Source organism: Girardinichthys multiradiatus, chromosome 2 (genome assembly GCF_021462225.1).
Source record: "Girardinichthys multiradiatus isolate DD_20200921_A chromosome 2, DD_fGirMul_XY1, whole genome shotgun sequence".
In the NCBI taxonomy this organism is placed as follows: domain Eukaryota; kingdom Metazoa; phylum Chordata; class Actinopteri; order Cyprinodontiformes; family Goodeidae; genus Girardinichthys; species Girardinichthys multiradiatus.
Genome location: NC_061795.1, coordinates 39,763,596 through 39,790,213, shown reverse-complemented (window position 1 = coordinate 39,790,213; position 26,618 = coordinate 39,763,596). Strand labels below are relative to the sequence as shown.

Genomic DNA, 26,618 nt, shown 5'->3' with positions numbered 1-26,618 from the left:
ACACACCTAGTAAGGACCTTTTACTTTTTACAATAATGGCGACCTGAGTTATTTTTAATTTCTGCTTTCAGGTGACCACGCTGCAGCAAGTAAAAGCTTTTGTCAGATTGTGCAAGTTTAAATTTAAGAAATTGGCAAAGTTTTTCCAAGTTTTTGAGTATGAACGGCACATTAATCAATTTTTAACTTCCATATCAAACTTTGTGGTTTTTTTAGCGTAAAAACTTCTCCCTTGTCAGGAGAGTTCGTTCTGAGATAAGCCAGAAACCTGAAAATGAACCCTATGTTCTCTCATTTTAACATCGTGGTTACACTGTTATTATAGCTGTAAGTCATTATGTTCTGCTTTCACTGCAGATCCAATAAAACAGGTTTTATTATAAATACTGTTTACCAAAATTTTTGTCAGTTTCATACAGTGCATCTGGAAAGTAATCACAGCGCTGCACTTTTTCAACATTATCTTATGTTACAGCCTTATTCCAAATAGTATCAAATTAATCTCTGTCCTCAAAATTCTGCACACAGTACCCCATTATGACAATGTGAAAAAAGTTTGTATGAGATTGTTTCAAATTCATCACAAATAGAAAACTAGGAAATTACATTGGCATAAGTATTCACAGCCTTTGCCTTGAAGCTCAAATCTAAACTGAGGTGTTTCCATTGATCATCCTTGAGATTATTCCACAGTTTAAATGGAGTCCACTTGTGGTAAATTCAGTTGATTGGACACGATTAGGACAGGCACACACCTGTCTATATTATGTACCACAGCTGTCAGTTAAGGACGGAGGACAGACACCAAGCATGAAGTCAAATAAATTGTCTGTAGACCTCTGAGACAGGATTTTCTTGAGGCACAAATCAGTGGAAGGATATAGAAACATTTCTGCTCCTTTGAAGGTCCCAATGAGTACAGTGCCCTCCATAATTTGTACATGGAAGAAGTTTGGAACCACCAGGACTCTTTCTAGTGTTGGCTGGCCTAAACTGAGCGAACTGGGGAGAAGGGCCTTAGTCAGGGAGGAAACCAAGAAGCCCCACAGTCACTCTGCCAGAGCTCCAGCGTTCCTCTGTGGACAGAGAACCTTCCAGAAGGAAAACTATCTCTGCATCAATCCACCTATCAGACCTGTATGCTGGAGTGGCCAGGTGAAAGCCACTCTTTAATAAAAGGCACATGGCAACCTGTCTGGAGTTGGCCAAAAGGCACCTGAAGGACAAAGATTAAACTATTTGGTGTGAATGCCAGGTGTCATGTTTGGAGGAAACCAGGCACCACTCATCACCAGGCCAATACCATCCCTACAGTGAAGCATGGTGGTGGCAGAATCATGCTATGAGGGTGTTTTTCAACAGCAGAAACTGGCAGACTATTCAGGATAGGGGGAAATATGAATGCAGCAATGTACAGAGACATCCTGGATAAAAACCTGCTCCACAACGCTCTTGACCTCAGACTGGGGTGACAGTTCATTTTTTAGCAGGATAACGACCCAAAGCACACAGCCAAGATCTCAAAGTAGTGGCTTCAGAACCAATCAGTGTATGTCCTGGAGTGGCCAAGCCAGAGTCCAGACTCTAATCCAATTGAACATCTCTGAAGAGATCTGAAATTGGCTGCACACAGACATCTCCCACCCAAACTGATAGAGCTTGAGCAAAGAAGAAAGGGTGAAACTGCCTGTTGATAGGTGAGCTAAGCTTGCGGGATCAAATTCAAACTCTCCAGATGCGCTGTATGTCTCCACATGGGAAAGAGATTTCTCTAATTTTGACATTTATGGCTACAAAACGTTTTATTAGTCATACAGTATAACAGAAAAAAAATCAGCAGTAAGGAGGAAAAAGTGTAAAAAATAATAAAGCTGCAATAAACTGTTTACACAAGTGAGCATACTCTATTAATATGTAGCATACTAATACTTTATTTTATGCCAATTTTCCTCCACTTCCAGCCTTCAATCTCTCGGGTACACACCTAATTTATTTTACAGTTAATTTGATTAATCTAAACTATATAAATGTAACTTTCTTAGAGGTTATAAAAGATTGATTGCATCTCACTGTACAAAGGTACTGGACTCTTGGTTATGCTGCTGTTTGTGTAGATTGGCTCTACGTTTTTACACCAACACTTCACACGTTTGATCTGCTGCAGTTCAAACCGAGCATCAGAATGGGGAAGAAAGGTGATTTAAGTGACTTTGAACGTGGCATGGTTGTTGGTGGCAGACCGGCTGGTCTGAGTATTTCAGAAACTGTTGATCTACTGGGATTTTCAAGCACTACCATCTCTAGGGTTTACAGAGAATGGTCCGAAAAAGAGAAAATATCCAGTGAGTGGCAGTTCTGTGGGTGCAAATGCCTTGTTGATGCCAGAGGTCAGAGGAGAAATGCCAAGCTGGTTCGAGCTGATGGAAAGGCAGGAAACTGAGACTACAACTCGTACAGGCTCACCAAAATTGGACAATAGAAGATTGGAAAAATGTTGCCTGGTCTGATGAGTCTCGATTTCTGCTGCGACATTCGGATGGTAGGGTCAGAATTTGGCGTCAACAACATGAAAGCATGGATCCATCCTGCCTTGTATCGACGGTTCAGGCTGGTGGTGGTGGTGTAATGGTGTGGGGGATATTTTTTTTGGCATACTTTGGGACCCTTAGATCCAATTGAGCTTCGTGGCAACTGACCTTCGTGTTGCTGACCATGTCCATCCCTTTATGACCACAGTGTACCCATCTTCTGATGGTTACTTCCAGCAGAAAACGCGCCATGTCATAAAGCACGAATCATCTCAGAGTGGTTTCTTGAACATGACAATGAGTTAACTGTACTCAAATGGCCTCCACAGTCACCAGATCTCAATCCCACCTTTGAGATGTGGTGGAACGTGAGATTCGGGTCCAACCCGATACTAGCAAGGTTTACCTAATAAAGTGGCCGGTGAGTGTATACTGCCTTAATTTAATCACAAGTTAGCATATTATCAGCTATTCACCAGCAGAATGCCTGGATGACAGCAGCAACATTTGAAGGATGAAGAGCTGCCTGATTGCAGCTCTTTCCAGTCTAAGGTTCAGCAATAATTTCATATTATTGCCCTGCTTTCATGTTCTGATGAAGAGATTTAATGTTACTCAAACTAGCTGCTGAGGGGTTCCGCTGTGTAACATGATGTATGAAATGTAGCTCATAATTATTTCTAATGCTTTAGAAATTACCTCTTTAAAAATTAGTAATTTCCCTTCCTGGTTTTTAAAGGGTCAAATTAGATGTATCCTGACTGAAAAACAAAAACTGATCTGTGCTGTTTGTTCCGTCTTTCTGGTCAGCCTTTAGCTTTCTCCTTATCTTGCTGTTTTTTTCAACTTCCTTAGTTTGTTGTAAAGTTGAGGGTATTGTTTGTCAGGAAAAGTCAATTAATTGCTTTGAAATACTCTTTCCTATCTATACCGTTCGTATACTGTTGTTCACAAATATGAAGCTTGAAAGGATCTTTTAATATTTCTTTTCAAGCTGCAGTGGCACATATAGTGTGTATTGGTATTTTTGGTAATTTTCCTACCTTCAGCACATTGTTTGTGAAGCATCTACTCTTCAGTAAAGAGAAATGAGAAAAAGCAGCGGGTAGGACAGGAGGGGCCTGAAAAATGGAACAAAGAAATACGAGAACTGTGTAAGAAGATGCAAGATATGAATATCCAGTTTTAAGTTGAGGAGCTATATGTGCAACACCTCAAAGCTCCATTCTGAGTGACACCATCACTAAAGCACAGAGTTTCATTCAAGGAAGGTGCTGAGGTTTCTTTTTGAGTTGACGCTTCTACACCACTCATTTTTGCATGTTTCTAAAGAAAGGATGTTTCCTTATACAAATCCTTGCAAAGGTACTCATAACTCTTACATGTTACACGTTTAGTCACATTACAACCACCCTTGCGATAGTGAAGCATTGTTCACTCCATTGACAAAGACTTTAAAATGTCTGGCACAGTTGCAAACCTGCCAAGACATGTACATCTACCTAAACTGACAAGCTGGGCAAGAAAAACACTATTTAGAGAAGAGGTCCACCATAAATCTAGAGGAGCTGTAGTGATCTAAAGCTCAGGTGGGAGAGTCCGTTGACGACACTTATGAGTTCCCTCTACAAATATGTAATTTATAGAAGAATGTCAAGATGAAGAAAGCTATGAGAAGTCCCATTTAACGTTTGCAACAAGCCACACAAGAAACATGGTGAACAAGGTGCTCTGGTCAGATGAGACCAATGTCAAATCTTTTAACCTACATGCAAAATGCTATGTGCAGTTGAAAAATAACACTGCACTTTACCCTGAACATAGAATCCACATAGTGTTACATAGTGGTGGCAGCAGAATGCCATTGGAATGATTTTCTTCAGCAGGGTCTTGGAAGCCTTTTAGGGTGATGGGAATATAGGTGTAGTGAAATTCAGGGCAATCCTGGAGGAGTATCTGTTTGGGAATGGAAAAGGCAGCACAATAAACCTACAGTGCCTTGCGAAAGTATTCAAACTGAAAAGTGGGGCGTGCAATATTATTCGGCCCCTTTACTTTCAGTGCAGCAAACTCACTCCAGACATTCAGTGAGGATATCTGAATGATCCAATGTTGTCCCAAATGACTGATGATGATAAATAGAATCCACCTGTGTGTAATCAAGTCTCCGTATAAATGCACCTGCTCTGTGATAGTCTCAGGGTTCTGTTCAAAGCGCAGAGAGCATCATGAAGACCAAGGAACACACCAGGCAGGTTCGAGATACTGTTGTGGAGAAGTTTAAAGCCGGATTTGGATACAAAAAGATTTTCCAAGCTTTAAACATCCCAAGGAGCACTGTGCAAGCAATCATATTGAAATGGAAGCAGTATCAGACCACTGCAAATCTACCAAGACCTGGCCAGAAGACTGATCAGAGATGCAGCCAAGAGGTCCATGATCACTCTGGGTGAACTGCAGAGATCTACAGCTGAGGTGGGAGAGTCTGTCCATAGGACAACAATCAGTCATACACTGCACAAATCTGGCCTTTATGGAAGAGTGGCAAGAAGAAAGCCATTTCTCAAAGATATCCATAAAAAGTCTCGTTTAACGTTTGCCACAAGCCACCTGGGAGACACACCAAACATGTGGAAGAAGGTGCTCTGGTCAGATGAAACCAAAATCGAACTGTTTGGCCACAATGCAAAACGATATGTTTGGCGTAAAAGCAACACAGCTCATCACCCTGAACACACCATCCCCACTGTCAAACATGGTGGTGGCAGCATCATGGTTTGGGCCTGCTTTTCATCAGCAGGGACAGGGAAGATGGTCAAAATTGATGGGAAGATGGATGGGGCCAAATACAGGACCATTCTGGAAGAAAACCTGTTGGAGTCTGCAAGAGACCTGAGACTGGGATGGAGATTTATCTTCCAACAAGACAATGATCCAAAACATAAAACCAAATCTACAATGGAATGGTTCACAAATAAACGTATTCAGGTGTTGGAATGGCCAAGTCAAAGTCCAGACCTGAATCCAATCGAGAATCTGTGGAAAGAGCTGAAGACTGCTGTTCATGAACGCTCTCCATCCAACCTCACTGAGCTCGAGCTGTTTTGCAAGGAAGAATGGGCAAGAATTTCAGTCTCTCGATGTGCAAAACTGATAGAGACAAACCCCAAGCAACTTGCAGCTGTAATTGCAGCAAAGGGTGGCGCTACAAAGTATTAATGCAAGGAGGCCAAATAATATTGCACGCCACATTTTTCAGTTTTTTATTTGTTAAAAACGTTTGACACATTTTATTCCACTTCATAATTGTGTCCCACTTGTTGTTGATTCTTCACAAAAAATTAGAATTTTATATCTTTATGTTTGAAGCCTGAAATGTGGCAAGAGATTGAAAAGTTCAAGGGGGCCGAATATTTTCGCGGGGCACTGTACATACAGCAAGACCTGCCACAGAATTGTTTATTTCAAATCACAGACATGTGTTAGGATGGCTTAGTCAAATATTTGACCTAATTCCGATTTACAGTCCGTAACAGGACTTGAAAGCTGACTTTCACAGAGACCTTCCATCCAATCTGATCTTGAGTTTGTTTGCAAAAATGTCCTCTAGAAAGACATGCAGGTGTAACTGCAACAAGAACAGAGCAGTGCAAATACAAATGTAGTTGTATTGGTTAAATTATCTTTTTTCTTTCATGTTACAAGTATCTGCTACTTGGTGTTGGTCTATCACATAAAATCCCAATAAAATACAATGAAGTTTGTGGTTGTAATGTCACAAAATATAAAAATGTTCAAGTAGATACATTTGCAAAGTACTGCATGTTTTGTGGGTGAGTTCTGGATTCTTTATAAAGACAATCAATAAGCAGACTTCATCAAACAACCTTCAATGGAAAAAAAAAAACATTTAAAAAATACTGGACCTGATGTGCTACATAAGGAAATTAATAAAACAACCTTTATGTGAAGGACTGAGCACTTGCACCATAAAGGACACAGGAGGGTCTCCTTTAGGTCCAGTCCATCAAAACAGAGTGAATTGTAATTGATAAAATTATTTGAAATGACTGAAAGCTTATGCTGCATGGTGTGCATATTATCAGGTGCTTTCTGAAGCCAGCAGGGGACCCTTCAGTTACATAGCAAGTATAGATCTTGGCTTGCAAGTACAGCTAGAAAGTCAGAGAGAACAAAAGAACAACTTTAAAATATTCAGGCATTTCTACTATTCTCTCTGTCTGTACAGCATGAATGTGAAATCAATCAATCATGGCACAAACTGTTTTTCAACTTTTACAAACTGGAACTTTTATATTTCATTTCAAAGTAGCTAGAATTAATAAAGCTGTCTTGTCTGGAAATGTTTGAGTTGCAGTTTTAGAAAAAATGCAGGAATGAGAGCAGGCTTACTGTGAATTTGGCCACACTGATGTAAAGGTTATGGACACAGAAAATAGGAGAGAATCATATCATGTAAATGAGCTGTCAAAAAGGAAAACGCAACACATTTAAATATGCTGCATGGAACGTTCAATTACGCAAAGTTTAGTAACTCAATGTGGGTTTAATTAAGGAGAAAATCAATAATTACTCCTGTGCTTTTCATGGAGTTGGTGAATCTGAAGGCTGTGATTCCTCTTAAATTCCTTTAATTGACCCGGCCACTTCTATCCATAACTCTGGAAATGACCGCTGGGCTTTTATCTGCAGCTGTCTGTCGTGTAACAAGCCATGGTTTAGTTGATGAGTGTGCTCGTTCTACATGTGTGTGTTTAGGATGTCAGGAGGAAGCTCCTAATTGGCTGGTGTTAAAGCTTTTAATGAAGACTGGCAACCCAAGCTCCAATTTTCTGCAAAGTGACGATCAGGGAATAAAAAGAGGCCGGCAGTTCAGTAGGAAGAAAACTAGGGAGAGGTCTATGAGAGGAGAGGGAAACAGCAAAAAGGATAGTTGGAGAAGCGTTAACCAGAAATTGGGGTAAAAATAAATGAAAGTAATATTTCCATTTATTCAAAAATTTTATGTTAAAACATCCAATTTTCCAGGCAGTCCAATTCAGAGATTAACAGAGAAAATTAAACTGCACCAGTTTACCCCAGTCCATCCTTGTACTTCCTGATAAATTTCAGTCGCTTTGATGTTTTCTTGGGCAGAAGTGACTCCTTGGATGACCTCTTTGGCCATCATCAAACAATTCCACAGCATTATGCCTGCTTCACACGGTGAGGTTTTAAAATTGATTTTTGAAACCTGAGAGTCCCCACACGTGATGATAAAAAAAATTGTAGGTATAACTTGTATAGGTATAATTGTAGGTTTGGTCCTACAGTGTGTGGCGTCCAACACACCAGATTTCACTCACGAACATTCAAATGTCAGACGGGAAATCTTGCAAACTCTCTCGAGATCAAATGTGAGTAATACCCTCCTGTTTTTCTGTCATCTTGTTTTCTGATTGGCTACACATCACATTCAACAGGCTCGTTTGTCCTCAGGGAACGCTCCTCACGGTAGGGTATTGGGCCAAGATCTCATAGGATCATTTTAAGACCAATTACGATAATCGGGGCATGTCGGAAGGAGAAGATCGGGTCAAAAATCGGCTTAAAATCCTGCCATGCGAACCAGGCATTAGACACATCCTATAGACAGATTGAAGACATTCATCAGTTGTTGGAGACATTATGAGCTAATGGTGACAGAAAAACTGATCGCTTCTCCAAGATTGATGAGAAGACGAGTCAGAAACTGGTCAGGGAGGCCATCAAGACACTGTAGGAGCTGCAGGGATTTCCAACAATACTGATTGTTCCAGGCCTGGCTTAAATCTCCTAAAACCTGCTGGGAGAATGTCTTGTGGTCTCATGAAACCAAACTTGAAATTTTAGATCATAATTCCTATTTTTTAGGAGAGGAGTCCCTGCTTTTACTGCCTGTAACCGGACTTGAGGATCCACCGCAGCCTACTGACATGAAATCATCAATGTCCTTCTACTGTCAACTCCATGATCCATTTGAACCGATATTCTAACTACTGTGAAGCCTCAAATTTTATTACAGTTTTATATTGCAAAGCAGTTCTTAGGTGTAAAACAAAATTATTTTAGTGTCCTATAAAATGTCCTCCTGGTTTCCATTGATCAGAAAAAGGCTATTTGTTAACAAAAGGTTGGGTGAGAAGCCATTCCTATTGATTTGCTCTGTTTGACGATTATCCAGAATGACAAGATAATAAAAAGCATTAACATGATGATGAAATGACTTGTGAAAAGCAAACATTTGGTGTCAGTGTTAAATATCAATCTAAAATCAGTTTGAAGACAACTAATTAGAATGAGCCTCATTCAGTTCAAAATCTTTAAAATCACAGTGGGATAACAGCCAATTAAATGAAGCATCTCAAAGGGACTGGTTCTGATTTTTTAACCAGCTTTGAACGGTGTTCCTCCCAATAATGATGCATAATTGACATTTTATCACCCTCTTTTGAAACTCCCCCTTTACATGAAATATTCATGATGAAATTATAGAATTAAAACCTGTGATGTGACAACGGTGAAAAAGAATGTCATAGGAAATGTATTTTAAATCATAAGGATTTGCACTTGCTCATTGTAGCTTACTTCAGTTATTTTTCTGTACATTAAATGTGGTAACAAACATTTGTGGTTAGAACCTTTATACATACTGGTCCTTCTCAAAATATTAGCATATTGTGATAAAGTTCATTATTTTCCATAATGTCATGATGAAAATTTAACATTCATATATTTTAGATTCATTGCACACTAACTGAAATATTTCAGGTCTTTCATTGTCTTAATACAGATGATTTTGGCATACAGCTCATGAAAACCCAAAATTCCTATCTCACAAAATTAGCATATTTCATCCGACCAATAAAAGAAAAGTGTTTTTAATACAAAAAACGTCAACCTTCAAATAATCATGTACAGTTATGCACTCAATACTTGGTCGGGAATCCTTTTGCAGAAATGACTGCTTCAATGCGGCGTGGCATGGAGGCAATCAGCCTGTGGCACTGCTGAGGTCTTATGGAGGCCCAAGATGCTTCGATAGCGGCCTTTAGCTCATCCAGAGTGTTGGGTCTTGAGTCTCTCAACGTTCTCTTCACAATATCCCACAGATTCTCTATGGGGTTCAGGTCAGGAGAGTTGGCAGGCCAATTGAGCACAGTGATACCATGGTCAGTAAACCATTTACCAGTGGTTTTGGCACTGTGAGCAGGTGCCAGGTTGTGCTGAAAAATGAAATCTTCATCTCCATAAAGCTTTTCAGCAGATGGAAGCATGAAGTGCTCCAAAATCTTCTGATAGCCAGCTGCATTGACCCTGCCCTTGATAAAACACAGTGGACCAACACCAGCAGCTGACACGGCACCCCAGACCATCACTGACTGTGGGTACTTGACACTGGACTTCGGGCATTTTGGCATTTCCTTCTCCCCAGTGGTAAATGGTTCCGTAGGTCCCCCAAGGTCTGGAATCGGCCCTTCTCCACAATCTTCCTCAGGGTCCGGTCACCTCTTCTCGTTGTGCAGCGTTTTCTGCCACACTTTTTCCTTCCCACAGACTTCCCACTGAGGTGCCTTGATACAGCACTCTGGGAACAGCCTATTCGTTCAGAAATTTATTTCTGTGTCTTACCCTCTTGCTTGAGGGTGTCAATAGTGGCCTTCTGGACAGCAGTCAGGTCGGCAGTCTTACCCATGATTGGGGTTTTGAGTGATGAACCAGGCTGGGAGTTTTAAAGGCCTCAGGAATCTTTTGCAGGTGTTTAGAGTTAACTCGTTGATTCAGATGATTAGGTTCATAGCTCGTTTAGAGACCCTTTTAATGATATGCTAATTTTGTGAGATAGGAATTTTGGGTTTTCATGAACTGTATGCCAAAATCATCCGTATTAAGACAATAAAAGACCTGAAATATTTCAGTTAGTGTGCAATGAATCTAAAATATATGAATGTTAAATTTTCATCATGACATTATGGAAAATAATGAACTTTATCACAATATGCTAATATTTTGAGAAGGACCTGTATATTGTGTCAGATGAGGCAAAGAAAATGGTATTTGTTCCACAAAAATGATAAAATATATGGAGGAGTGAAAGTTTTTCTATGAAACATAAGACAACTGTACAAACTGTCAGCATGGTGGTGGCAGGATCATGCTGAGGGAGTAATTGACTGGAGGACCAGCGCCAAATTCAACTTAACTTCAAATCAAGAGTTAAAATCTGCATGCTTTGGATCTTCCAAGGGAATAATGATCCCAAACATGCTTTAAACTGGTTTTGGAATAGATAGAGCAGACGTTTCATTTAATGGTTATCTTTATGTTTATGACATTTTACATTGTACGTAGATTCTCACTGAAGGCATCAAAACAGTGAATGAACACATATGGAATTGTGTACCAAACAAGAAATTGTAAAAGAACTTGAAATATGTTTTATATTTTAGAATCCTTAAATAGCCACCCTTGGCTGTGATGCTTGAAATATTAACCTCCGGCCGTCTGTCAATGAACCTCTGGGAAGTTCTTTCAAGACTCAAGAAAATTATTAAATGTTAACTATAAAAATGTTTAGAGTTATTTCATACTTTTTGTTTACTATATAATTCCATGTGGCTCATTCACAGTTGTGATGCCTTTGGTGAGAATCTACAATGTAAATAGTCATGAGAGTCTGATCTGACAAACTCTGAAAGATCATGCAGTGCCTCTGCTCTGTGCGTACTACTGACTCCTGCTGCCTCTACAGTTCAATTCAATTCAGTTTTATTTATATAGCGCCAATTCACAACACATGTCATCTCAAGACACTTCACAAAAGTCAGGTACATACATTCCAATTAATCCTAACCATTGAACAGTGCGGTCAGATTCAGTTATTTATTCAAATTGGATAAAACGTTTTTCTGTCTAAGGAAACCCAGCAGATTGCATCCAGTCAGAGACTTGCAGCATTCACTCCTCCCAGATGAGCAAGTAGAGACAGTGGACAGTCACTGGCGTTGACTTTGAAGCAATCCCTCATACTGAGCATGCATGTAGCGACAGTGGAGAGGAAAAACTCCCTTTTAACAGGAAGAAACCTACAGCAGAACCAGGCTCAGTGTGAGCGGCCATCTGCCACGACTGACTGGGGGTTTGAGAGAACAGAGCAGAGACACAAAGAGAACAAAGAAGCACTGATCCAGGAGTACTTTCTATGGGAAGGAAAAGTAAATGTTAATGGATGTAGCTCCTTTAGTCGTTTCATCTAGAAAGAAAGAACAGATAAACTCTGAGCCAGTTTTCAAGGTTAGTCTGAAAAAGAGCACATAGAGTTAGTTACAGTAAAAGCTCAGTCAATCGCCATGTCTAGGTGAGAGAAAGGGTTAAACACTGAAAGACAGGGCCATGTGGATCATCGGTAGAGGGTGAGCATTAAGTTGTTGCCAGCAGAAGCTTGGACGATGCCCCTCTCCAGAAAAGTGTCACAGGTAGACACAGAGTCAGGCCAGGTGTAGCTTCTAGGAAGAGAAAAGAGAGAGAACAAAGTTAAAAGCTGAAATAACAGCAAATAATGCAAAATTGGAGAGTAGTGTGAGAATGTAGTGAAGAGGGTGAAAGTGGTCATTATGTCCGCTACAGATGTTTTTAGCTTTGTATTATAATCACTACAATGTACTTGTTCTGAAGACCTGTATTACCCCTTACAGGTTATAGTGGATGTGTTTGACTACCTTGTTTTTTTTAACTATGCAGATGTGCATTCTCATTACAGTCTAGAAAAAGTTTAAGTAATTCATCCAAATCATGCAATTAATTGTTTGTCAGGAAAAGTCAATTAATTGCTTTGAAATACTCTTTCCTATCTATACCGTTCGTATACTGTTGTTCACAAATATGAAGCTTGAAAGGATCTTTTAATATTTCTTTTCAAGCTGCAGTGGCACATATAGTGTGTATTGGTATTTTTGGTAATTTTCCTACCTTCAGCACATTGTTTGTGAAGCATCTACTCTTCAGTAAAGAGAAATGAGAAAAAGCAGCGGGTAGGACAGGAGGGGCCTGAAAAATGGAACAAAGAAATACGAGAACTGTGTAAGAAGATGCAAGATATGAATATCCAGTTTTAAGTTGAGGAGCTATATGTGCAACACCTCAAAGCTCCATTCTGAGTGACACCATCACTAAAGCACAGAGTTTCATTCAAGGAAGGTGCTGAGGTTTCTTTTTGAGTTGACGCTTCTACACCACTCATTTTTGCATGTTTCTAAAGAAAGGATGTTTCCTTATACAAATCCTTGCAAAGGTACTCATAACTCTTACATGTTACACGTTTAGTCACATTACAACCACCCTTGCGATAGTGAAGCATTGTTCACTCCATTGACAAAGACTTTAAAATGTCTGGCACAGTTGCAAACCTGCCAAGACATGTACATCTACCTAAACTGACAAGCTGGGCAAGAAAACACTATTTAGAGAAGAGGTCCACCATAAATCTAGAGGAGCTGTAGTGATCTAAAGCTCAGGTGGGAGAGTCCGTTGACGACACTTATGAGTTCCCTCTACAAATATGTAATTTATAGAAGAATGTCAAGATGAAGAAAGCTATGAGAAGTCCCATTTAACGTTTGCAACAAGCCACACAAGAAACATGGTGAACAAGGTGCTCTGGTCAGATGAGACCAATGTCAAATCTTTTAACCTACATGCAAAATGCTATGTGCAGTTGAAAAATAACACTGCACTTTACCCTGAACATAGAATCCACATAGTGTTACATAGTGGTGGCAGCAGAATGCCATTGGAATGATTTTCTTCAGCAGGGTCTTGGAAGCCTTTTAGGGTGATGGGAATATAGGTGTAGTGAAATTCAGGGCAATCCTGGAGGAGTATCTGTTTGGGAATGGAAAAGGCAGCACAATAAACCTACAGTGCCTTGCGAAAGTATTCAAACTGAAAAGTGGGGCGTGCAATATTATTCGGCCCCTTTACTTTCAGTGTAGCAAACTCACTCCAGACATTCAGTGAGGATATCTGAATGATCCAATGTTGTCCCAAATGACTGATGATGATAAATAGAATCCACCTGTGTGTAATCAAGTCTCCGTATAAATGCACCTGCTCTGTGATAGTCTCAGGGTTCTGTTCAAAGCGCAGAGAGCATCATGAAGACCAAGGAACACACCAGGCAGGTTCGAGATACTATTGTGGAGAAGTTTAAAGCCGGATTTGGATACAAAAAGATTTTCCAAGCTTTAAACATCCCAAGGAGCACTGTGCAAGCAATCATATTGAAATGGAAGCAGTATCAGACCACTGCAAATCTACCAAGACCTGGCCAGAAGACTGATCAGAGATGCAGCCAAGAGGTCCATGATCACTCTGGGTGAACTGCAGAGATCTACAGCTGAGGTGGGAGAGTCTGTCCATAGGACAACAATCAGTCATACACTGCACAAATCTGGCCTTTATGGAAGAGTGGCAAGAAGAAAGCCATTTCTCAAAGATATCCATAAAAAGTCTCGTTTAACGTTTGCCACAAGCCACCTGGGAGACACACCAAACATGTGGAAGAAGGTGCTCTGGTCAGATGAAACCAAAATCGAACTGTTTGGCCACAATGCAAAACGATATGTTTGACGTAAAAGCAACACAGCTCATCACCCTGAACACACCATCCCCACTGTCAAACATGGTGGTGGCAGCATCATGGTTTGGGCCTGCTTTTCATCAGCAGGGACAGGGAAGATGGTCAAAATTGATGGGAAGATGGATGGGGCCAAATACAGGACCATTCTGGAAGAAAACCTGTTGGAGTCTGCAAGAGACCTGAGACTGGGACGGAGATTTATCTTCCAACAAGACAATGATCCAAAACATAAAACCAAATCTACAATGGAATGGTTCACAAATAAACGTATTCAGGTGTTGGAATGGCCAAGTCAAAGTCCAGACCTGAATCCAATCGAGAATCTGTGGAAAGAGCTGAAGACTGCTGTTCATGAACGCTCTCCATCCAACCTCACTGAGCTCGAGCTGTTTTGCAAGGAAGAATGGGCAAGAATTTCAGTCTCTCGATGTGCAAAACTGATAGAGACAAACCCCAAGCAACTTGCAGCTGTAATTGCAGCAAAGGGTGGCGCTACAAAGTATTAATGCAAGGAGGCCAAATAATATTGCACGCCACATTTTTCAGTTTTTTATTTGTTAAAAACGTTTGACACATTTTATTCCACTTCATAATTGTGTCCCACTTGTTGTTGATTCTTCACAAAAAATTAGAATTTTATATCTTTATGTTTGAAGCCTGAAATGTGGCAAGAGATTGAAAAGTTCAAGGGGGCCGAATATTTTCGCGGGGCACTGTACATACAGCAAGACCTGCCACAGAATTGTTTATTTCAAATCACAGACATGTGTTAGGATGGCTTAGTCAAATATTTGACCTAATTCCGATTTACAGTCCGTAACAGGACTTGAAAGCTGACTTTCACAGAGACCTTCCATCCAATCTGATCTTGAGTTTGTTTGCAAAAATGTCCTCTAGAAAGACATGCAGGTGTAACTGCAACAAGAACAGAGCAGTGCAAATACAAATGTAGTTGTATTGGTTAAATTATCTTTTTTCTTTCATGTTACAAGTATCTGCTACTTGGTGTTGGTCTATCACATAAAATCCCAATAAAATACAATGAAGTTTTTGGTTGTAATGTCACAAAATATAAAAATGTTCAAGTAGATACATTTGCAAAGTACTGCATGTTTTGTGGGTGAGTTCTGGATTCTTTATAAAGACAATCAATAAGCAGACTTCATCAAACAACCTTCAATGGAAAAAAAAAAACATTTAAAAAATACTGGACCTGATGTGCTACATAAGGAAATTAATAAAACAACCTTTATGTGAAGGACTGAGCACTTGCACCATAAAGGACACAGGAGGGTCTCCTTTAGGTCCAGTCCATCAAAACAGAGTGAATTGTAATTGATAAAATTATTTGAAATGACTGAAAGCTTATGCTGCATGGTGTGCATATTATCAGGTGCTTTCTGAAGCCAGCAGGGGACCCTTCAGTTACATAGCAAGTATAGATCTTGGCTTGCAAGTACAGCTAGAAAGTCAGAGAGAACAAAAGAACAACTTTAAAATATTCAGGCATTTCTACTATTCTCTCTGTCTGTACAGCATGAATGTGAAATCAATCAATCATGGCACAAACTGTTTTTCAACTTTTACAAACTGGAACTTTTATATTTCATTTCAAAGTAGCTAGAATTAATAAAGCTGTCTTGTCTGGAAATGTTTGAGTTGCGGTTTTAGAAAAAATGCAGGAATGAGAGCAGGCTTACTGTGAATTTGGCCACACTGATGTAAAGGTTATGGACACAGAAAATAGGAGAGAATCATATCATGTAAATGAGCTGTCAAAAAGGAAAACGCAACACATTTAAATATGCTGCATGGAACGTTCAATTACGCAAAGTTTAGTAACTCAATGTGGGTTTAATTAAGGAGAAAATCAATAATTACTCCTGTGCTTTTCATGGAGTTGGTGAATCTGAAGGCTGTGATTCCTCTTAAATTCCTTTAATTGACCCGGCCACTTCTATCCATAACTCTGGAAATGACCGCTGGGCTTTTATCTGCAGCTGTCTGTCGTGTAACAAGCCATGGTTCAGTTGATGAGTGTGCTCGTTCTACATGTGTGTGTTTAGGATGTCAGGAGGAAGCTCCTAATTGGCTGGTGTTAAAGCTTTTAATGAAGACTGGCAACCCAAGCTCCAATTTTCTGCAAAGTGACGATCAGGGAATAAAAAGAGGCCGGCAGTTCAGTAGGAAGAAAACTAGGGAGAGGTCTATGAGAGGAGAGGGAAACAGCAAAAAGGATAGTTGGAGAAGCGATAACCAGAAATTGGGGTAAAAATAAATGAAAGTAATATTTCCATTTATTCAAAAATTTTATGTTAAAACATCCAATTTTCCAGGCAGTCCAATTCAGAGATTAACAGAGAAAATTAAACTGCACCAGTTTACCCCAGTCCATCCTTGTACTTCCTGATGAATTTCAGTCGCTTTGATGTTTTCTTGGGCAGAAGTGACTCCTTGGATGACCTCTTTGGCCATCATCAAACAATTCCACAGCATTATGCCTGCTTCACACGGTGAGGTTTTAAAATTGATTTTTGAAACCTGAGAGTCCCCACACGTGACGATAAAAAAAATTGTAGGTATAACTTGTATAGGTATAATTGTAGGTTTGGTCCTACAGTGTGTGGCGTCCAACACACCAGATTTCACTCACGAACATTCAAATGTCAGACGGGAAATCTTGCAAACTCTCTCGAGATCAAATGTGAGTAATACCCTCCTGTTTTTCTGTCATCTTGTTTTCTGATTGGCTACACATCACATTCAACAGGCTCGTTTGTCCTCAGGGAACGCTCCTCACGGTAGGGTATTGGGCCAAGACCATCCAACATGTTGAAAATCCCCGATTTGAGGCGGAGCGGTCCCGACGTCCTTCCGAGCAGAGTTGATCACCCTTTAACACATCCCACACAGCAGGATTATCTCATAGGATCATTTTAAGACCAATTACGATAATCGGGGCATGTCGGAAGGAGAAGATCGGGTCAAAAATCGGCTTAAAATCCTGCCATGCGAACCAGGCATTAGACACATCCTATAGACAGATTGAAGACATTCATCAGTTGTTGGAGACATTATGAGCTAATGGTGACAGAAAAACTGATCGCTTCTCCAAGATTGATGAGAAGACGAGTCAGAAACTGGTCAGGGAGGCCATCAAGACACTGTAGGAGCTGCAGGGATTTCCAACAATACTGATTGTTCCAGGCCTGGCTTAAATCTCCTAAAACCTGCTGGGAGAATGTCTTGTGGTCTCATGAAACCAAACTTGAAATTTTAGATCATAATTCCTATTTTTTAGGAGAGGAGTCCCTGCTTTTACTGCCTGTAACCGGACTTGAGGATCCACCGCAGCCTACTGACATGAAATCATCAATGTCCTTCTACTGTCAACTCCATGATCCATTTGAACCGATATTCTAACTACTGTGAAGCCTCAAATTTTATTACAGTTTTATATTGCAAAGCAGTTCTTAGGTGTAAAACAAAATTATTTTAGTGTCCTATAAAATTTCCTCCTGGTTTCCATTGATCAGAAAAAGGCTATTTGTTAACAAAAGGTTGGGTGAGAAGCCATTCCTATTGATTTGCTCTGTTTGACGATTATCCAGAATGACAAGATAATAAAAAGCATTAACATGATGATGAAATGACTTGTGAAAAGCAAACATTTGGTGTCAGTGTTAAATATCAATCTAAAATCAGTTTGAAGACAACTAATTAGGATGAGCCTCATTCAGTTCAAAATCTTTAAAATCACAGTGGGATAACAGCCAATTAAATGAAGCATCTCAAAGGGACTGGTTCTGATTTTTTAACCAGCTTTGAACGGTGTTACTCCCAGTAATGATGCATAATTGACATTTTATCACCCTCTTTTGAAACTCCTCCTTTACATGAAATATTCATGATGAAATTATAGAATTAAAACCTGTGATGTGACAACGGTGAAAAAGAATGTCATAGGAAATGTATTTTAAATCATAAGGATTTGCACTTGCTCATTGTAGCTTACTTCAGTTATTTTTCTGTACATTAAATGTGGTAACAAACATTTGTGGTTAGAACCTTTATACATACTGGTCCTTCTCAAAAAATTAGCATATTGTGATAAAGTTCATTATTTTCCATAATGTCATGATGAAAATTTAACATTCATATTTTTTAGATTCATTGCACACTAACTGAAATATTTCAGGTCTTTTATTGTCTTAATACGGATGATTTTGGCATACAGCTCATGAAAACCCAAAATTCCTATCTCACAAAATTAGCATATTTCATCCGACCAATAAAAGAAAAGTGTTTTTAATACAAAAAACGTCAACCTTCAAATAATCATGTACAGTTATGCACTCAATACTTGGTCGGGAATCCTTTTGCAGAAATGACTGCTTCAATGCGGCGTGGCATGGAGGCAATCAGCCTGTGGCACTGCTGAGGTCTTATGGAGGCCCAAGATGCTTCGATAGCCTCCTTTAGCTCATCCAGAGTGTTGGGTCTTGAGTCTCTCAACGTTCTCTTCACAATATCCCACAGATTCTCTATGGGGTTCAGGTCAGGAGAGTTGGCAGGCCAATTGAGCACAGTGATACCATGGTCAGTAAACCATTTACCAGTGGTTTTGGCACTGTGAGCAGGTGCCAGGTCGTGCTGAAAAATGAAATCTTCATCTCCATAAAGCTTTTCAGCAGATGGAAGCATGAAGTGCTCCAAAATCTTCTGATAGCTAGCTGCATTGACCCTGCCCTTGATAAAACACAGTGGACCAACACCAGCAGCTGACACGGCACCCCAGACCATCACTGACTGTGGGTACTTGACACTGGACTTCGGGCATTTTGGCATTTCCTTCTCCCCAGTGGTAAATGGTTCCGTAGGTCCCCCAAGGTCTGGAATCGGCCCTTCTCCACAATCTTCCTCAGGGTCCGGTCACCTCTTCTCGTTGTGCAGCGTTTTCTGCCACACTTTTTCCTTCCCACAGACTTCCCACTGAGGTGCCTTGATACAGCACTCTGGGAACAGCCTATTCGTTCAGAAATTTCTTTCTGTGTCTTACCCTCTTGCTTGAGGGTGTCAATAGTGGCCTTCTGGACAGCAGTCAGGTCGGCAGTCTTACCCATGATTGGGGTTTTGAGTGATGAACCAGGCTGGGAGTTTTAAAGGCCTCAGGAATCTTTTGCAGGTGTTTAGAGTTAACTCGTTGATTCAGATGATTAGGTTCATAGCTCGTTTAGAGACCCTTTTAATGATATGCTAATTTTGTGAGATAGGAATTTTGGGTTTTCATGAACTGTATGCCAAAATCATCCGTATTAAGACAATAAAGACCTGAAATATTTCAGTTAGTGTGCAATGAATCTAAAATATATGAATGTTAAATTTTCATCATGACATTATGGAAAATAATGAACTTTATCACAATATGCTAATATTTTGAGAAGGACCTGTATATTGTGTCAGATGAGGCAAAGAAAATGGTATTTGTTCCACAAAAATGATAAAATATATGGAGGAGTGAAAGTTTTTCTATGAAACATAAGACAACTGTACAAACTGTCAGCATGGTGGTGGCAGGATCATGCTGAGGGAGTAATTGACTGGAGGACCAGCGCCAAATTCAACTTAACTTCAAATCAAGAGTTTAAACCTGCATGCTTTGGATCTTCCAAGGGAATAATGATCCCAAACATGCTTTAAACTGGTTTTGGAATAGATAGAGCAGACGTTTCATTTAATGGTTATCTTTATGTTTATGACATTTTACATTGTACGTAGATTCTCACTGAAGGCATCAAAACAGTGAATGAACACATATGGAATTGTGTACCAAACAAGAAATTGTAAAAGAACTTGAAATATGTTTTATATTTTAGAATCCTTAAATAGCCACCCTTGGCTGTGATGCTTGAAATATTAACTTCCGGCCGTCTGTCAATGAACCTCTGGGAAGTTCTTTCAAGACTCAAGAAAATTATTAAATGTTAACTATAAAAATGTTTAGAGTTATTTCATACTTTTTGTTTACTATATAATTCCATGTGGCTCATTCACAGTTGTGATGCCTTTGGTGAGAATCTACAATGTAAATAGTCATGAGAGTCTGATCTGACAAACTCTGAAAGATCATGCAGTGCCTCTGCTCTGTGCGTACTACTGACTCCTACTGCCTCTACAGTTCAATTCAATTCAGTTTTATTTATATAGCGCCAATTCACAACACATGTCATCTCAAGACACTTCACAAAAGTCAGGTACATACATTCCAATTAATCCTAACCATTGAACAGTGCGGTCAGATTCAGTTATTTATTCAAATTGGATAAAACGTTTTTCTGTCTAAGGAAACCCAGCAGATTGCATCCAGTCAGAGACTTGCAGCATTCACTCCTCCCAGATGAGCAAGTAGAGACAGTGGACAGTCACTGGCGTTGACTTTGAAGCAATCCCTCATACTGAGCATGCATGTAGCGACAGTGGAGAGGAAAAACTCCCTTTTAACAGGAAGAAACCTCCAGCAGAACCAGGCTCAGTGTGAGCGGCCATCTGCCACGACTGACTGGGGGTTTGAGAGAACAGAGCAGAGACACAAAGAGAACAAAGAAGCACTGATCCAGGAGTACTTTCTATGGGAAGGAAAAGTAAATGTTAATGGATGTAGCTCCTTTAGTCGTTTCATCTAGAAAGAAAGAACAGAGAAACTCTGAGCCAGTTTTCAAGGTTAGTCTGAAAAAGAGCACATAGAGTTAGTTACAGTAAAAGCTCAGTCAATCGCCATGTCTAGGAGAGAGAAAGGGTTAAACACTGAAAGACAGGGCTATGTGGATCATCAGTAGAGGGTGAGCATTAAGTTGTTGCCAGCAGAAGCTTGGACGATGTCCCTCTCCAGAAAGGTGTCACAGGTAGACACAGAGTCAGGCCAGGTGTAGCTTCTAGGAAGAGAAAAGAGAGAGAACAAAGTTAAAAGCTGAAATAACAGCAAATAATGCAAAATTGGAGAGTAGTGTGAGAATGTAGTGAAGAGGGTGAAAGTGGTCATTATGTCCGCTACAGATGTTTTTAGCTTTGTATTATAATCACTACAATGTACTTGTTCTGAAGACCTGTATTACCCCTTACAGGTTATAGTGGATGTGTTTGACTACCTTGTTTTTTTTAACTATGCAGATGTGCATTCTCATTACAGTCTAGAAAAAGTTTAAGTAATTCATCCAAATCATGCAATTAATGACATGAAATAAGTTTACATAAACTTCTGACCTCAATTGTGTATCACCTTCACTGCATCATTGTGAACAATTTAAATCATTCATCTTGTGGGGTATTAAAGCTAAAGAAAAAATACAAATGAACATATTGATGGATTGGCTATTTATTCGCTGGAGAAAAGGACATTAATATTGCAGCAGCACCTGAGTGCATTTATTTGAATAAATCTAAACCAGTCTGATTACAAACTAGAACCGTGTATTGTGAGTTAATGTTTTGTAGCCCAAGTTTTTTTAATGTTCTTTTTTTTTTTTCTATCTTTGTTGCAGGAGCTGTGGAGGTGAGAAAAGAAGGTCTGGAGGCTCAGATCAATCGCCTGGCTGAGCTGATTGGACGTCTTGAGAATAAGGTAACAAAAACAACCATTACAAATTGGTTTGTCTTCTAGATAGATCGCAATGATTTGCAAGCCAAGCAGGACCCTCACATCTAAATCAATAAAGTTCTGAATTTGAAGGATATTTAAGCTATATCAGTAAACCTAAGGCTCTAGTTATTCTAACCTGAAGTAGAATTTTTTTGTTTCAAATCAAACTCAATTGTAATAAGGAGGTTTACTCATTTGATCAAATAGTTTGAACCTTGTGCTCACATTAATCACGCAGAGCAAAGTCAAGTGTTTCAGTATTTTCCTCATTTGTTGTCATGGCTGTTATATTGTGCTGATCTTGGTGCAGCAAAGTATGCAATATCTTTCACTCTGTAAATGAGCAGTAAAAGTTTTATATCTGATACACAAGTTGCTTTTCACACTGTTTTAGGGAAGTATCAAAGATAAATGTAATTATTCGATACCAGGATAAAGGTTTAGGAGCTTTGGGTTTTGTCATGGTCAAGTTTCATCTGTTAAATGTAGTTTATGGATTTTCTTTTTCTGTTCCTATGGTAAACGGGAGAGCTGTCAGATTTATTTTATGGGATTTTATTAGCAAATCTATCAAACTTGTGTAAAGAAATAATATTTCCAGTGTTTATTCTTCATCTTTGTAATTTGTGTAATTCCCCTGGACATACTTGTTAATGATCTTCTGCACAAAATACAGACTGATGATGACCCAATTTTGTCTTATTAGTTTCAGAGTGAATTATTTTGTCTTTTTTAACAGCTTTTTAAGAACTGAGCTTTTTTTCAGAGTTGAGATTCAGGGAGTCTTACCACAGGGTCCAACTTTCAGTGTACTGATATTTGATGTTATAACTTTTCACTTATCACATCTTGATGGAAAATACACAGATCATCACCAAATTTTAGCTGAATCTTTGAAAGAAGCTGCTGTTTTAGGTTGTTTTGAATCCTCTTTCTTCATGGCTGTGTACTTTAGCAAAACTAGAAGCAGAAATTGGGGAGCAACCACAGCCAATAGTCATAGCAGGATGTTGGCATTATGCAGGACTCTTGCTAGCGTTTTGTTCCATGGACAATCACGCCTCAAAGCCTTTGGTAAAGCCAGAGATCCAGTGGCACCCATAGCAGGGTATTGGTTTGGACAGCTTTCTGTGGGGTCATCTGGGCACCTCAAATCAAAGTGAATCTGGTATATGTTCCTCAAAGACCCAGCTGTAGGAAAGCTACTGGTATCTTAGTATCTGGAGCTTTTTAACACAGCCTAAACAAACGGAATGTATGAGTTTGGACACAGTTTGGGAATGAAAAGAGATGGAAATGAGATGTGTGTCTATATGCTGTAATTTTAAAAACATTATACAGTTTATATACATTACTGTGGAAATCGGTCAAAATGGGCCAACAGGCAAGAGTGGAGTCTCAAAGCTTTGTTCTTTAACTTCCAACCAGGAACTGAACTCACAGGCAGCAAGTTTTCTGTATGTGTTTTTGGCTGTGAGTTCTAGTAATATTTTTCTCCAGTTGCACCACATTGCTAAATATATTTATTATGTGTGTCTATATATGATCAGTATCACGTGTGGGGATAATGTGAAAGTCCATCCAAGTGGAAAAATTCAAGTGAGACTTGAAATTTGCATTCAGGTAGTTTTTAGGATTAGTGTTGCACACTTAAAATTGTTAATATACTGTGCAGCTCAATTTATATTGAGAAAAAAGCTGGCTCTAATAGAAAGCCTTGAGGCATACCTCTTGGGACTTTTCGGTCAGAGGAATAATAACTAAGTTGGTCTCACTGCTTAGAGCCAGAAATGCAATTTAGAAAACCAGGCAATGATTCGGTCTGAAAAATCTATATCTGAACACTACCAAAAAACAGCAGTCCTTGACGTCCAAGGCTTCTACAGAATCATTTAAGATTTAATTGGAAGCAGTTAAAGTGGTGCATAGTCTCCTGAAACAAGGCTGCTGATGAGGACATTAAGTATTATCAAAATACAAGTGTTTCTGCAATTTGTCATGCAAGGTTTTGGAGCACCCTAACCCTAAGTGTGCAGAGTTAAGTTGTTAATGTTACGAAATTTACCATTGTTTAGTGAATCCTTAAAGTGACACATTGTCTTGAAAAACATTTATTTTAACCCCAGATAATTGTCATTTACTTTTTTAAATAAGATTCACTGTACACCAGTATACAACCCTTCATATGCCAAATAAATTCATGAATTGATGCAAGAGAATTTAAGTACACCCTTTCATCAAACTTTTTGACAGGTGGGTGGGACTTCCGGTGAGGGCGGGATTTCCGGTGGGGCCATGTGGGCGCCATGTGGTTGCCATGTGGGCAGGAGGTCACGTGGTCAAGCAGGTGGTGTGTCCAAGGGGGGCGTAACAGTGGATGCTGATTGGTTGTCGTCATTAGGGGCGATACCTTAAATGAGTCAATTAAAACACAGGGGTGTGTTTGTTATAAATAGAACAAGACAAATATGGTATTATCGGAAACTGTTTGGCATCAGCACCAATTAAAAATAGAGGGGGTGTGTTTGTAAGCATCGTTAAACCTTGAATAACCCAATGAAAACAATAGGGCGTGCCTTAGTGTTTACTTTAAATACAGAGATAAAACTCTGCACTTTACATGCAGCATTCGTTGGAAAAAAAAGGACACCCGTTCAACAATGGCTAGAGTTAAGAGAGTTTATCGTCAAGCGGAGGAGAAACGCAACGCGTGCCAAGATGATGATGATGAACAAGCAACTGCATCATATACTTCCTCAACGGAGATACCTATCGGAATTCCCGTCGTGACATACTCTACCGATGATGAGGATCCAAAATCAACTTCAACAACCATGGTTGAAAATCAGACCTCGGTTCGGCCAAGAGGTATGTCAGTTCTGTGCGAAACCCCAGTGACCGTCTACCAGTATTCATCCCGTGAATTGAATGCTCCTAAGAAATCAACATACTACATCTGCAGGGTACAAAGACCCCCGTTCAAGACTCTGCAGGAAGAATGGTCTTTGGAGCCATATGGCCTGGTTGGCAGCTGGGGTTATATTTTCATGTATGAAATAGGAGAGCTTTGCCTGTATCAATTGGATCAAGACGAGGTATTTAATGGATCACTGGCTCTGTGTACACTCACCCACAGCGACTGGGCTGTGTTAAAGCTTGCAATCCCGCACCTTAATGATAGCCCTGAAACAGTCTCAAGGCAGGAGAGGGAGAAAGAAGAAGAAGAAGAAGAAAATGAACTGTCTCCTCGACCTGTAAAACGGGCGAGAATGTTTCATATACCATCCGATGTTGAAATAGCTGAGAGAGAACCTCTCTTTAGCGCAGTGTGGGGGTCAAAAACCACAGCAAATGGCCGCTGGTCTTTTCGGGCAAGCAGACGCAGGAACAACCGGACGAGTCCCTCAGATCTGTTTGTGTTGGAGGCTTTCAATCAGGACTGCGGCGTATTCAAGACAATGCTGGCTCTGCCGTTTGAAGCTTGGGCAGAGAAGATGAGTGAAATTGGACATCGTCTTTCCGACCTTTTCCAAAAGTCACGAAGTTGGATCGATGTCATGTCAGTGAAAAAAACGCTGACGTTTCCTGTTTTACGTTTAGAACGAACCCTCTTCTGAGGACACGCCCCTTCCTATGATATATATACGGGGGGATAACTGCAAGCTCACAGACACTGAGAATCGTATCATGAGAATGAGTGGACCGACACCATACAGGGATCTCTACAACCACCGAGCAGAGATCCACTTCTCTCCTGAGCACGATGAAAGCTTCAACATTGGACCATATCATCCGCCTTCCCCTGACCTCTTCTCACCATCCACCTCAACATCCTCATTCTCAGAAAACCACTACAGTCCTGCATCACCTACAGGATACAACATGAAATATCCACCGCTTTCTCCAGACCTCTGCTCACCATCACCGCTATTCATGGCTGAGTCTGTAGACGCGAATGTCCTGCCTGAAGACATGAAGGTGGTCGTGGAGGAGGAGGTAGCCACCGGCTACTCACCCTCTACCGAAGCCCCTACACAAACCCTGGAACCGATGGAGGACCCTCAGCCTTCAGCAGAGGATGAGAGTAACCAGGAGGACGAAATTGACGGTTGGTTCTCAACCACCCTCATCAATACGGTGAAAACAGCGATACTTCATTTATTCAACATAACCTCTTTGAACTATCTCAGAGAAACCTGCTATGGATGTATAACGAACCACCCAAGCCAGCGTCAACACCATTGCCTGGAGGTACTGGGGGAGGATTATTACCAAGTCAACTTTCAACGCATCGTACGACGACTCGTAACCCCCAAACTCATTCCTGCTATTCAGAATCTTCTGGTACTTCGAAGCATACAAGCGGATGACTTCAGAGTTAAGACGATTGCCAAGACGGTTTTATATGAACTGAAATCGGTACAAGGCATCCACAGTGCAATAGCGCACGTTTATGATCGCATGGTCGATGAGAAACATCTCAAACAACTTAACTCTGTTTCAGAGTGCTATGGACTGACAAACTGATCTCACATGTTTGATGACTTGTTGTTGTATCATTTTTTTTTTTTTTAGTATTCCAGTACTTTAGTTAATCTGCATTATATGATTTTTCTTCTTTTTTCTTTTTTACTATTAAATACAATTAAAGTAGGAACATAGTAACCTTTCCCAAAAAGTGTTGTTTAAAAAAAAGCTAGTAGTGTTTGAATTCATCTGCATTTTATCTGATTTTGTTTTCTGGTTGTTTTTTGTTTATATTAAATAAAAAATAAAA

General features: G+C 39.9%; 1 protein-coding gene across 3 annotated transcripts in view; it reads left to right on the top strand.

Annotated features, from left to right (window-relative positions):
• The window catches only part of necab2 (N-terminal EF-hand calcium binding protein 2), a 231,945-nt gene that overhangs the window by 105,259 nt on the left and 100,068 nt on the right, over nt 1-26,618 (top strand). For all 3 annotated transcript variants that reach the window (XM_047345707.1, XM_047345691.1, XM_047345697.1), the window contains exon 8: nt 21,744-21,823. In XM_047345707.1, the coding sequence (XP_047201663.1) occupies nt 21,744-21,823 (80 nt within the window). The remainder of the gene's footprint in view (nt 1-21,743; nt 21,824-26,618) is intronic.